The sequence below is a fragment of the Xenopus laevis genome, chromosome 6L (assembly GCF_017654675.1).
Source record: "Xenopus laevis strain J_2021 chromosome 6L, Xenopus_laevis_v10.1, whole genome shotgun sequence".
NCBI classification, from domain to species: domain Eukaryota; kingdom Metazoa; phylum Chordata; class Amphibia; order Anura; family Pipidae; genus Xenopus; species Xenopus laevis.
Window position 1 is genome coordinate 49,437,284 of NC_054381.1, and position 15,004 is coordinate 49,452,287.

Genomic DNA, 15,004 nt, shown 5'->3' on the forward strand with positions numbered 1-15,004 from the left:
TAGCAATGCAGGCCACCTCAACCCATTCTGATGCTGAATTTGTGAGAGTGGGGGGGGGGTGAAGGGCATCAGGTCTTAAAACGGCCCTTGCTAATAGGCTGAAGAGTGGTTTATATTTGTCCTCCAAAGTCATTTATGTGTTACCTGTTCTTAAAGCTGTGTCAGGGCTCAACACAGGCAAAAAGTGGAGAGGGGAGGGTTACCTTTCATAAATGGGATTAATGCTGGGCACCTACCTACCTCATTACATTATATTTTATAAATATGAATGGATTAGTTGCCAGAGTTTTAAGTGCATAAATACTACAGTCTATTCCATAAATCAGGTTGAATAGCCAAGCAGTATGTGTATTGTATATTTGCCTGGTTTTAAAGGAATGATATTGCAACCTTACATTTTGCATACAAACTACGGTTCACCCTTGCAAAATGTGGTTGAGGGGAATCTCAGATGGAAAACAGCAATCATTTCTTTTCACAGCTATATTATTGCCCTTAGCCTTTGCCGTGCACAAAGTGAATCTATAAGCAGGATAACCTACATTACTAGCATTATCCTTTATTTATATGGTGCTAACAAATTGCAATGTTTTTTGAAGATCGCTCATCATTTTTATCAGTCCCTGTCCCAGTAAAGTTTACACATTAACACAACATAAACACAATATGCAGAATTTTATAAGGAGCCAATTATGCCGTCTATGCTTTCAGGGTGTGGAAAGTAATTGGAGAGCCCTGATGAAACCTATGCAGATACACAGAGAATATACAAATTCCTGCAGATGGTACCCAGGTCACAATTCAAGTTAGGACTCAAGTGATTCTAGGCAGGTGGGCTAAGACAGGGGTCCCCATGTTTTTTACTTGTGAACAAGATTCAGATGTAAAAGAATTAGGGAGCAACACAAGCATGAAAATTGTTCCTCGCGGTGCCAAATAAGGGCTGTGATTGGCCATTTAGTAGCCCCTATGTGGACTGGCAGCCTACAGGAGGCTCATTTTGTTAGTACACTTGATTTTTATGCAACCAAAACTTGCCAGGAATTAAAAAATAAGCACCTGCTTTGAAGCCTCAGGGAGCAACATCCAAGGGGTCAGAGAGCAACATGTTGTTCACGAGCCACTGGTTGGGGACCACTGCACTAAGACATATGTATTACCCAGAATCCCCTGCCCCCACTGGAAGTAGCCCGGATGAAGCAAAGGAAAATAAGTATTTCAGCTTGCTATAAAGGTAAATATAAAAAGGTAACTGCTCAATTTGTAAGCAGTGTTACATGTTAAAGGGTTTAGGAGTCTTTATGATTCTTATAATGAGGCAGTATGTAAAAGGACATTTAAAGCCTAGATGTTAGGAGCCCCCTAGTAAAATAAACTTTTTCCCTGGGCAGGTTTTTCTGTTTGGAGAAACCTGCACTTGCCCGCGGAAAAACGAAGCAACGCATCAGCATTTTAACAAACAAACAATAAGTACTTTCGATACTGGGCAATTGGCTACTTGTGATCGGATATGCCGGGTTTATGCTTAGACAGCTTTTCTAAGCAGGAGCACCGGCATGGGGAAAAACTTTTATTCATTTCACTAGGGTGTGCCGAACAGTTTGGTAACCCCCAGTGAAAAAAGGTTTAGATGGCCTGTAGAATGCTTCAATCACACTTTACGTTCACTCAGCCTGTATATTTGGAAAAAGACAAACAAGACATATAACCAAATGGTGTTGATTTAAATGAGAAAATCATAAATGACAGGCCCAACATGGGGGGTGGTTCATTTTCAATTATTAGGAGCTATGTGTATGTTAAACCACTCAGCTGCTTATGAGGAAGTGGGTCCATGCTATAATAAATTCTTGCTAAACGCTCTTGAAAACATATTACAGCTATGGGATACGTTATACGGAAACCCATTATACAGAAAGCTCCGAATTACGGAATGGCCGTCTCCTATAAACTCCATTTTATCCAAATAATCCAAATTTTTTAAAATGATTTCCTTTTTCTCTGTAATAATAAAACAGTACCTTGTACTTGTTCCAAACTAAGATATAATTAATCCTTATAGGAAACAAAACCAGACTATTGGGTTTATTTAATATTTACATTATTTTTTAGTATGAAGATCCAAATTACAGAAAGATCCATTTTCAGGAAAGCCCCAGGTCGCAAACATTCTGGATAACAGGTCCTATACCTGCACTGAATAGGCAAGGGTTATTTTGGACAACCTAACATGCTTGGATTTAGATTAGAGGGATGCAAACAATATTTTAAATGTCAGTCGTTCAGCTTCACAATCTGAAAGAATTGTTACATCAATAAAAATAAATATTTTTAACATGTTAAAACTGGAAGCTAAAGTACAACTAAGCTAGATATTTATTATTTTCCCTGACATAATATGACTGGGAAGTTATTTGAGATAACATTTCCTTTACTATACATTCCAGCTGCTAAAATGTAGGCTTAGCCATACCTGTTTAAAGCTATGCTTGTATTCCTTACAAGCTGTCTCCACAGTAAATTTTGTGCTGAATATATTGCAGAGTTTAGCACCATATCCATTTCGCCCTCCTACAATGACAAAGAAAGCATGAAGTGTGTTCAAGATACAATTTTATACTACCAATCTGGAGAAGGTCATCAACTACAAAACTGAAAAATGTACCGTATATGTAAAAGTAAAGCTATTTGACTTCTGGTTGTAAATGGTTGCTTTTGAACTTATTTAAAAAGTAGGTAGCCTGGTGTACTGCATAGAGTGCAATTTATTGGCACCCCTAACCCTCTCAAAGCAAAGGTGAAGCAAATCACGAGTGTGGGGGGTAAAATGGAAGGTTGGATGGCAACAGCACTACTGCATCAGGCACTGATCATCTGCAAATTTTGGACTCCAGATTATATTTACATTTAAATTAAAACCAGCTACTGCAAATTGCACAAAACTATTTACCTGTAACTTTCTTCTCTTCATCATCATAGTTGCTAGATGTTAATAACTGGCCAAAAATTAAAGCAGGGACATACATTTTCTCCACTTTGTGTTCAACCACTGGTATTCCTTTACCATTATTCCAAATGCTGATGATGTTTGAATCACTGAAACAAAGAGTTTGATAGTTTGAGAGTAAATCTTGCGTTTAGCTACCGTGTTAGTGGTGTTCCTGGTTAATTTATTGAAATTTCTGCAAAAACCCTACTAATACCATCCATCTGTTCCACCTCTTGATGTCTCCTTTCCCAAGCTGTGCAGGGGAGCTGGCAGCACTCAGCACTGTATCATTGGAAACAATCAGCAGCTAGGCTGACCTGATAGGGAACTGAAGCCTGTCTTTCCTTGTGTGACAGCATGGCTGTGATTGGCCATCCCCTTCCTACTGTGCTGCTGGCAAGGACCAATAAGACACACCCACCCTTAATTTAAACCACAGACAGGGACCATAGCAGATCTATAAGGAGCTCCAATAAAGGGGCCATTTTTAAAGATAATATTAACTTTTAGCCCAAAGTGAAACCTACTCCATATATTATTCATTATTGCCTACAATATTTGCATGGGTTTTTAGTAATGCTATAGTTCTCCTTTAAAGTACCACCAGGGCATTTAAAAACCAAGTCAAAATCTACCAGTTTGCCTCAGGCACATATAAATGCAATAGTCCACATTCAAGATTAATCTTAGGGAAAGAACATAAATACATTTAACATTGTTTGAGCTGACACTATTCAACATGATTAGAGAAAATGGAATGTTTTACTTACGGATCAATAGAAATTTTTATGCAGTTCATATTTTTATCTCTTTGTTTATTATCAGCTGCGTTTACTAGGAAAGGAAAGGGGGACAAAATAAGAAGCATGTTACAAAATGTGAAAAAAAATTAACTTTGAACAGAATAACAATAATTTTTCAACTTTGACAGTGAACATACATACACAATAACACAAGATATGGGGGGTTGATCTGCTGATTTGTCTTGGTTGAGCTCATACAAAAGGACGTACTTTAAAAATGGCAGACAAATTGTAGCAGATAAAATCACAAATTTTGAATGCAACACCTCAGATGGCAATATTGCTGTTTTAAAAGATGGTATCAGGACACAGGGCCCTCAGTTACCCCTACTGAGAATCGTGCTAAATGTAGCACAGATCATTTTGGGTCATTTTTTGAAAAAGGCAGAGGTATAGCTGCATGTTACCATCTACACAATACATTCTTTTTCAAAATATATTAATTCATGCATGTGTCCTAGATGCATTACTACTGCCCAACTTTGGGATACAAAGCTTGTGGACTTGCCTGTTAAGTTAAACTCAGCAATACATCTTGTAAATGAATTTGCTATATGGCATTTCGGTTCATATATTGCATTTAAAGGACCAGGCATTTGTAAAGTGTTTTCTTTAAATATTTAAAGCATTTATCTGTTAATTGGGCACCTGTGAATTAACTATTTCTTGACAACAAATGTCCTATTTTGAACATATATAGAGAATCAAGGATGGTATTTGACCCAGTTTACCTTTCTGTTACCTTACATTAAATGATGGTATTATACTTAGTCATCAAATGAGCAAATATGTGCCTTTTTAATATGTTGCCTATTTAATTTGAATGACTGTCCCCATTGGGTACACATCAGTATATATATATATATATATATATATATATATATATATATATATATATATATATATATATATATATACATATATATACATATACATATATACATACAGTAGAGCGTTTCTCTGGGAACCAGAAAAAAATGCTGTAAAATCCGGGAATATGGGAAATTATGGAAATTAATTAAGCATATATGAAGTATGTATTGGCGGGACACAAAAATACAGTGTAGAATGAGTGTAAACTTAAAATTGGGTTTTGCTTGCATATTAAACACACATTTTTTTGTTACTAGTTCTAACAGGTTGCTAAAGAACTATAATGCATTTATTTAATAAATTTCAAGTTATTACTGAATGGGATGTGCCATAATTTGATATATAGAATACAAGGTACACTGTAGCACCCCTTGAAGATTAGTGCATCAAAATTGTTTTATTGGCTCCAAAAGTAGATATATAAAAAGCAATGTTTCGGGCCCACTGGGCCCTTTCGCAAGCCTAATCTGATATATAAACACCTTTGGTAAAATAGAATCTATATTATTTGTATCTATTCTCTATTTGCATTATATTTGGAGAGAAGAGAGTGAGGTAACACACAATTGATAGTTAGCAAAGGTCTGTATTGGGGCTATTTATCTGAAAACAGGGTAAAATGACATGCTTAACAGGTAAATGTTCAAATCCAAGTTAAAGTTATGCCACTTACCAAGGATTTCATCAAATATCTTATATAAACCTGGTACATAGGTTATGTCACGGCAATTCATTCCAACCTCTTCATCATAAACCCACATGGACTAAACAGGTGGAAAGTAAAAGGAGAGAAAAAAATATTTTTGAAATATTTTTATCATGTATTGAATTGTTCTACACCCTTGTACCTTTAAATATGCAAAGTATTTCACCTGAGTAACTGTCTCCACGGATCCAATGTACGTGTCAGGTCGCAGAAGTATGTGCTCAAGTTGGGTCTTTTTCTGATAAACTCTTTCTACCGACATCTTTTTGGAGTCGTTTTTATTATTGCTTTCTGCTAGTTCCTTTTTCGATGCGTTGTTCTGATTATCAAAAAGTGTCTACATGAATGGGGAGGGGGAAGTTTATGCATTATTATTTCAAATAAGTGAACCTACAAATTGATACAGATTTTTTAAGGCACATGTTAGATAGTGTAACTGCAAACAAAAGAAAAGTTTACTAGTAATCAATACTGATATCCAAAACAGATGAGTGCAAATGTGATTATTGTTTGATAATTGTAGGAAAAAAAGCAAAGCTTAAGGAACAGTGCATTATATTTAAAATACATTGTCCTGTACAACTATGCATGCTGCAACCTTGTTTATTTGATAAATAGTAGCAGACCAAATATAGACTCTAATGACTATAATACTATGGAAGTTTGGAAATATTGTAATCATGTTAATGTCTTATCAGAAAGCTGCAGTCTACTAGGAAAAGAAACCGTAAAAACTGATAAGGACAAGCCTGTCGGAAAGTATAGGTAAACTTAGCTATTCAAGTTACAGTAAAGCACAGAACGTTTAATCGTATAATAATAAAAAAAAAAAAAACATCAAGCTCAATTTAGGATCACAAACGATACAAACATTTTTGCCAATAATATTACAGACTAGCAAACAAAAATAACAAAACAAGAGTTCCAGCGGATGTACAATTAAAGGTGCAGGTTAAGGTACCTAGTTAGCCAATTAGAGGGAATGGCATATATAAAAGGTATCAGAAATAAATGTGTTCTGCCAACATTCTCTGCACATCATCAGAAAAATAAATATTCACTAATTTCAATGGCACAGGAAGTAATTACTTCAGCCAATCAGAGAGCCAGCATAGGGATGAGAAATATAGGACAAATGAACAGTCCATCTGACCTAACCAACAAAAAAAAAAATATATATTATTTGGATTGACCTACATCTGGTTGACACATGCTTATGTATTTATGAGCATGAACAGAAAGCATGAATATGTATCTTGCATTTAGTTTGAGCAAACTACAACCACTATTAAGTTTTCAATTGTTAGCTCTATTGACCTGGACTATTTGTAGGTTTGTATTTTATGTACACCAATCTGTTGTACAGCTCTGCGAAATATGTGGCCGCTTGATAAGTACATGTGGATAATTTGTCAATAACTAAATGTTTTTGTGCACATCTTCTAGGGATCCTATAGGTCAAATAACTACAGTGTACTAAATCAAAATCATAGAGATCGTGGAAAGGGCATAACTTTATATAATTGAGAGACTCAAAACTCCATTATATGCCTTCTGAAATTATAACGAACAGTAATCTATATATTGCGGATGTTTTTGAATACAAGTACTGTGGCAAAGTGTTCAATAATGCTACATTATATATTTGTTACTTCCACTAGTGCATGCACATTATTAGATATCATTTATGTTTCAAATGATTTAAAAAACGATACAAGTGAAATGAAGTTGCTGATCAGCTACTCCGTAACCCATAACTTGTTTAAGTGATTTGGTTTTTAAAGTTATTTTATTTTTAAAGTTATTTGTAAATGCATTACTATTTAAAGCAGTAGACTATTGCCTCTTTCTATTCTCTTCACTGCTGGTTCTGACTACATGCAACAGTGAAACAATTTAGCAGCAGCCTGCTGTCCTCCAGCCCAAGATTCCAATTTCTCTTTGTCATTAATCACAGGACTTGCAAGGTATTGTATTGTGAGATGGTCTTGGCTTAACATTGCTGCTGCTTGCTGTATCAATGGTACAAGTAATCAGAGCCAGCAATGCAAGGAATATACAACCCCAAAATAAAAATTTGCCTAAAAAAGTAAAAAATAATTCTAAGCAACTTTCCAATATACATTTATTAAACATTTTCAGTGCTATTATTTGTAATAACGATTGCTATTGAAAGCAGCATTAATAACTCCTGGCTGTTACTCTTTAAACAATGTTGCAAAAGTCTTAGTTCTCGAGCAGCAAAGACAAGTCTGTTTATCAACTGCATTGTCTTACATTGTATCAACTGTTGGAGCCACGGGGCAGAGAATAGAAAGAAGCAAACACTGCTTTCAATAGCAATACACATATACATGTAACGTAAAAACCGTAGAAAATGTATAATGAATGTAAATTGCAAAGTTGCTTAGAATTAGGTTTTCTTTTATGAGGCTTTTTTTATTTTGGGGTTGACTCTTCCTTTAAATTTACAAAAACCTTAAAAAAAATTTAAAAAGAAAAAAACTTAAAAATGTGTTATTAATGCATATTGCAAAGATAGGGTTGTATGACAATTAAAAGTGACATGATTCCAATTCCCGAATGAAAAAAGGGGACAATACGAGACCTCATGGGAGGTAAGGCAACACTTTCTCACCAGATTCAGATAGCACACAGAATCAGTTGGGAAAATGTTATTAGTATTTACTGAAAAAAAATACCCAAAGTATGGAATGATGAAAAAGTTTGCATCATACTTGGCCCACTGTGCACTGTATTTGAAGAACATTCTTAAAGGAACAGTAACGCCAAAAAAGTATTTTAAATAATTTAAAATATAATGTGCTGTTGCTTTGCACTGGTACAATGGGTATGCTTGCTTTAGAAATGCTAATATCGTTTATATAAACAAGCAGCTATGTAGCCATGGGGGCAGCCATTTAAAGCTAAAAAAAGGAGAAAAGACACAAGTGACACAGCAGATAACCAATAAGCTCTATAGTATACAATGGGATTCTGTAGAGCTTATCTTTTATTTACTATGTATCCTGTGCTTGAATGTCTGCCCCCATAGTTATTCAGCAGCTTCTTTATATAAACTATAGTACAGGTATGGGATCCATGAATTTTAGTTATGTGAGCTTTTTTATACCTCAAATGAACTCACAACTCAAATGGTTTCTAATTTAGAAATGATGTATAAGATTTTTAACAAGCAGTAATTTTGAGTAAACAGATCTTGTGTCAAATTACAAATTCTAGATTCTAGGTAGTTTTCCCAGTGCATGGAAAGGTGTGGTGTCTCTGTATGTGTGAATATCTGCAGATATTGCAAACGCCTGCAGAGCCTACAATATCAGCACATCAGTGCAAGGGAATGGTGCATGCTAAATACTGCAGCTTGCTATAATAAAACCTCTAAGTTTTCTTTTTCCTCATACAGCAGAAGGATGGTCATCCAACCATAAATTGTCGTTAACAACAGTAAAAAATATTTGCATAAAATGTGGCTTTTGGCCTTGCCAAGAGAGAAAAATAAGATATTTGGATAATATTTATACAAGGCAGTTTGTGCTTCTTAGGTGTCTGCAATTTGATTTATTTTTCATAAAAATTACAACCCCGCTGCACAAAACTGAATATGTTGGTGCTTTATAAACAAATGATTAAGCAGGAGTAAAAATGGTCATGTTTAATTTAGTTACAAAAAAAAACACTCAGCTAGTGCAAACAAAAACTCAGAAACACCGCAGAAACATGATCTTTCTCTTTTCACACACACATATATTTATGTAGTTTATGAACTACAACTTTATCCTACTGAGAGCTGATGTGAAACAACATCTATATGGCCTGGATGCCCATCTCTGCCTTTGTTAGCCAAAGCATGTATTTTCTGTTTAGCTGTAGTGGAGGTGCCAAATCTGTTTGCTCAGCATACATCCTTAGGACAGAACCAGCTTTGTTTATGCTATGTTATGTTATCCTTTACAAATGAAACAAATCCTTTGCAAACGAAACTGATGGAAGTATAAGCTGGCTACAATAAAGCCAGCAATATGCTCTTTGATCTGAATGATGCTCGTCTGCCAATTGCCAAAACAGGGACTTATCAGCTGTGCAACTCAACCCAACACTACACTTTCCGCTTCTTTGTAACCAGAGAAAGTAATTTGCTTCATTTAAAAACAAGCACATGTGCTTTGAATCTTATTTGACAGTAGTAAGAGAGAGATGTCTCCTCCCTCAAAAAACTGCAAGACTGTATCCATCTTCTCAAATTCAGAAGCATGCAGCAGTAGCACCAGAGCTTAATTCAGAAGCATGCAGCAGCACCACCAGAGCTTAATTCGGAAGCATGCAGCAACACCATCAGAGCTTAATTCGTAAGCATGCAGCAGCACCACCAGAGCTTAATTCAGAAGCATGCAGCAGCAGCACCACCAGAGCTTAATTCAGAAGCATGCAGCAGCAGCACCACCAGAGCTTAATTCAGAAGCATGCAGCAGCAGCACCACCAGAGCTTAAATCAGAAGCATGCAGCAGCAGCACCACCAGAGCTTAATTCAGAAGCATGCAGCAGCACCACCAGAGCTTAATTCAGAAGCATGCAGCAACACCACCAGAGCTTAATTCAGAAGCATGCAGCAGCACCACCAGAGATAAATTCAGAAGCATGCAGCAGCAATCAATTTCTTCACCAACCCACACCAGATATTGATAGCGGAGGCTGAAGCAAAGTGATCAACTAGCTAGTGCCGCAGTTTGCAGCAGAGACAAATCTACCCTAAATGCTTTCCCACCGGCAATACAGTAAACCAGTGGTGGGAAAACATACACAGTGTTTTGTTTTCCAAAGTTGCACAAAGTTTCCTAGCAAGGCAAATTCAGGTGACTTCAGAAGACAAAGCACTGTGTTTTCGCACCGGTGATTTACTTTATTGCCGGTAGGAAAGCATTTTAGGGAGATTTGCTGCCTATGATAGTGTGGCTTTAAAGGTAGGCGACAACCTCCTTATATACCCCTCCTTTTCAACATGTTAAATGAACAGGAAGTATCCTGAATGTTAGTGATGTGTAGGCCGGCCTGAAACCCGCGGGTTTGGCAGGTTCGGGCCTACTCCTGCACAAAATCTTTGGGTTGCAGGAGGGTCCGGGTCGAGCTCTTCTCCTGCTCTCCCCGCCGGCAACCTAGCACTTCCAGTAGCGAAATTTATAGACTTGCGCCCAGGTCTATAAATAGAGGAGCAGCAGCAGGCCGGGCCCAGGTGCGGATTGGGAGGGGGCGGGTTAGGGTCACATCACTACTGAATATACCTATTCTTCAAACAAAATTAAGCCTACTTCATATTTGGTTCTTGTGAGTCAAGGTGGCCCTAGACGTTACAATTACGATCTTTCCTGGAAAGATCGTTCGTTTCAATGCACACGTGTAGAGCTGAATCTTCAGACATACATGTAGGAACCAGAGAATTCTACCTGTATCTGACCATTCAGCACTAAAAATGGGAGATGTTTGGGTGCCTTCAAAGGCGCCCGATCAAAATTTTCTGGCGGCCTGATATCTGCTGATATTGGTTGGCTCATCTCCCACAATCCACACACCGAACATCTGAATTTTTTTTTTTTAAGCGTCTTTGGCCACCTGCAGATAATTAGATTACCAGAGCACACAAAATTCTCCTACACAATGGACTATTGCTAACAAAACAAGTCACAACAAAGGGAAAAGGATGTATAGTGGGAATTATCTACCTTACATGGACCTAACATGGAGTAGATTCAGGAGGTATGATGCTGGCCCAATAAATGCAAGTACACAGAAAAACTAGACACCTAGATTGTCACATATTTTAAGATTCTCACACAGTTACAGTCCTTTGCTAAAACCTCTACTAAGGCAGCTGTCTATGACGCTCCCAATGTAATATTTTGTCCCTTCCATAGGCCTCCCCCTCTACTATGCTCAAACATATGCATGACTATCTGTGCTGCGCCAGTGAAGCTACACTTTGCTACTGTACTGATCAGAGCAATTCAAAACTGCAAAGAAGCAGGACAAATAAGAGAACGGTCATCTGAATAAGTATTACACTATAAAATACACATGTATCACTTCATCTTCAGATTTTGGCAGGGTCTCTGCCTCTGGTGAACTAGATGGAGGGTCTGTCTGGAGGCCAACAAACTTTCTGTATGAAGAACATTTTTTCGTGCATCACTGTTTAAATCAAAGAGATCTCCTTGAACTACCGTTCAACAGAGTTGCAACTTTACTTCCATCTGAAAAGGTGGGACAGTCATATACCAACTAAACCTATGGAAATCAGTTTTTTTCTGTGTTTCTAAGTATAATGTGATATCCATTCAAAGCATCAGATACTATTGAACATTAAAAATTGTGCCTAAACATAGTTTGCAGGGTAAAGTATCATTTCTGATTTACATCAGTGCTACCTAATAATTTCCATTTGGTGGACCAGTCATCAACTATATAACTACCTGTGATGACTCTGGGATTTATAATGGACACTAGATTGCCAAAGCTCCAGTAAATGAATTACTTATAAACGTGGGCACTTCAGAGCACATTCAGCACATTTACAGCTTCGAAGCGGAAGCACTGTGCTGTACATCAATATATATTTCTAATCTCTATGTAAAATAAACAAAACCATTGGGGACTTAAACAGTAGAATAGCCATTTGTTACATAAGCGCTATAATAAAAGTGGAAAAACTTAATTTAGACATACTTGCCATTTCTGTTTAGGGTCGTGGTTTTGTAATTATGAGCTAGGATATGTGGCCTATCTAGAGGGCAACACACAACTAAAGACAGAAGTACGGCTTATGATGAACACCATGGGTGCTCCAGTAAATGTTTATTGTAGTGAACAAAGGCTCAAACACAAGATGTTACATGCCTCACTGACCCATCAATGACCAGGCTGCTGACTGCCAAACACAGAATACCGAAAGTAGGAGTTATGCCACGTCAAATATCCTACTTTTCTTATAGACGGAGCCTCACTTAAGGAGGACCTCTACGTTTGCCCAGTACCACCACAAGATGTCTCTGTCTATAGGACCAACAACTGGAGGTCAGAAATATGCAGAAGAGTATGGATGTAAATGTCTACTCTATCCTTTCAGTAGCACTGCTATTCATACACAGATGAGGCACAGGGGCCCCTGTCCCACAGAGCCTAGGTTTCTACAGAAGGACAAGCCCAAGGCCATGTAGAGTAACTAGTTATATACTTTACAAACAGATTAAATGGAGGGAAGACTTGAAAACATGCGCAACACATGCATTAAAGGGGTTGTTCACATTCCAAACACTATTTTCTCAGTTGAGTTGCATTCATTACACTAGAAATCATTTTTTTCCCCTCAGTATATATTATTTTTGACAATTATTCTAAAACTGATGTTTCAGTCTGGCAACTGAGAAACCCATTGGCTCTGGACTGTTACAATCTGCCACATCTCCCAGCAGCATCTTTGGAACGTTGGCAACTACCGCAATCCATTGTAGCCGCTGCCTTTAGTCAAACTGGGGTCATGTTCAACACAAAGATATGAAATGTATCAAAATAAAAACAGGTTACAGAGCCAGTGACCTCCTTTAACTTCCCAGAGCTGCTGAGGATGGTGAAAAATGAAAGTTTCGGTAGATAAAGATGTATTTACTAATGCCCCTATAGAGTTCACTGGGGGGATGTTGTGAGAAGGTCAGACAAGCCCATAAACACTGGGATTCCATTCAGGCAGAGAGCAGACAGAAAGCAGTTCCTTTGCTTTGGCAACAGAGGGAGCCCTGCCCCACGGGCAATTACTTACCACCCAAGTGAGCCCTCCACTGCCTCCTCCAGCTCCTTCGCCGCCACCTTTGGACATATTTCTCGCCACTGGGAAGAGCGTGGATAGTGCGTGGGAAATAAAGGAGACAGGACTAGTAGGAAGAGGAAGGGACAAATTCTATTGTGCGGTTTCCCAGCCTGTGTGTGCAGCGGGGCTTCAGGCCTTTCCTCATGCACCGGCGCTGTCCGGGACTTCTTTCTTCCCCGTGTTCTTAGTCAGGCCGGGAACCGCTCAGCAACACCAATGCCCGAAGCCCTTAGCATAGGAGAAACAATGGGGATTGAAGGAGATTTCAGGGATACTGCAGAGGTGGGGAGGCGTCATGTGTGGGGCTCGGTCTGCACCGGGCAAGGGGTTCCGATAACCGAAACAGCAGTCTGCAAGCCCGAACCCTCCTTCACCCCCGGTTCCTCCTTCCTTTTCCTCCCCACAGACAATACACAGCGCTGCTTCCGCTCTCCGCAGATACACACAGGGGCCCGAGAACGCGCTGCAGCCAATAGGCTGGCTCCTCTTGAGTGACGTCACCCGCAGAGTAGGCGGGGAAATTTGATTTCGGAGAAGGCGCCTGAGACAGGGGGGAAGAGGAATGCTTTAGTGACGTCACCCAAGGGAAAGCAGTAGAGAGCCGAATGCCGAGACGGGAAGGGGAATCGAGCAACGTTTTGCCGGCTCTTTGGGACCTCATAAACTACAATTCCCAGAGTCCCCGGGTTGTGTAGAATTTGCAAGACAGAGGAATGGAAATCAGAACTGAACAAAGGAGTAAGGGGGTTTAACTTCCGTTGCGTTACGGAAGAATAGAGCTGAGAGTGAGACTGAGCGTGCAGCTGACTAGCGTGACTACATCGTAGTATGTACCGAAGAACCACCATTCTGTAGGCTACAGGCCGGCTTTGTGTTCGTGCAGAAAGGCTTAGTGAATGGCGCACAGTATTGACTCCAGTTTTTAAAAAACACTAAGAAAAATCTGTGCAAAAATTGCCAAGTCTGTTAATATCATTTCCATGTGAAGAACTTCCCACTATTCTTGTACTTTAGTTCAGGGGACTGATTTACAATCAGAGGAGCTAAATTGCCTAAACGACTTTCCGGTTGGTTGCTATGTGCAATTAAGCATCTGTAATAATAAATGCGTCCTATAGTAACTATGTCATTTTAGGAGTAGAAAGCTCTCTATTCACATACAAATGATTAGCAGACTGAAACCTGTGGGGACCCGAGCCCCACTTGGGCGGGTTTGGGTTGAAATTTGGCCAACCATTGTGGGTTAGAGTTGGGGTCAGACTGGGGAAGTCCATTCCTCATCTGCTCCCGAAGATTCCCTGTCTTAGAAACAGAAGCGTATTAAGAGCAAGATGCAGGTACGGGTTGGGTGTGGGTCCTACAATTGCAATATTTTGCATTTTAGGGTCAGGAAGGGGTTGACGTTCTCCCAACCCTTTCTGACCTTAAATGAGAAACAAACCCTTACTAAAAAAAAAAACCCTAACCTACATAGACCCCCCTCCTCCCCCCAGCCTAAGTGTTACCCCGAGCAAATGCCCCTACTTCTTTACTAACCCCTCAGTACAAATTCTGTCCAGCTGAGTTTGTGAGTTGTATTTGGGAATCTTCGGAATGAGACAAGCGAAGCGGCGCATGTGCAGTTGGAGCAATTTTCTGTTAAGCGACACTCACGAAAATTGCCGAAGCGCCGGACTCATTCCAAAGATTACCAAAGCAGCTGAAGATGGTGCCTGCAAACTCCGCTGGACAGAATCTGCACGGAGGGGGTAAGTAAAGA

General features: G+C 38.9%; 1 protein-coding gene across 2 annotated transcripts in view; it reads right to left on the reverse strand.

Annotated features, from left to right (window-relative positions):
• The window catches only part of top2b.L (DNA topoisomerase II beta L homeolog), a 51,363-nt gene extending 37,654 nt beyond the window's left edge, over window positions 1–13,709 (reverse strand). The window contains exons 1-6 of one of the 2 annotated variants that reach the window (XM_018267449.2): window positions 13,198–13,708; window positions 5,538–5,708; window positions 5,339–5,429; window positions 3,760–3,823; window positions 2,951–3,096; window positions 2,474–2,571 (exon numbers count right to left, since the gene is read on the reverse strand). In XM_018267449.2, coding sequence (XP_018122938.1) covers window positions 2,474–2,571; window positions 2,951–3,096; window positions 3,760–3,823; window positions 5,339–5,429; window positions 5,538–5,708; window positions 13,198–13,254 — 627 coding nt within the window. In that variant the 5' untranslated portion in view covers window positions 13,255–13,708. Of the gene's footprint in view, window positions 1–2,473; window positions 2,572–2,950; window positions 3,097–3,759; window positions 3,824–5,338; window positions 5,430–5,537; window positions 5,709–13,197 lie in introns of both variants that reach the window. The other variant, XM_018267451.2, reaches the window with a different exon arrangement.
• Window positions 13,710–15,004: the final 1,295 nt, after the last annotated feature.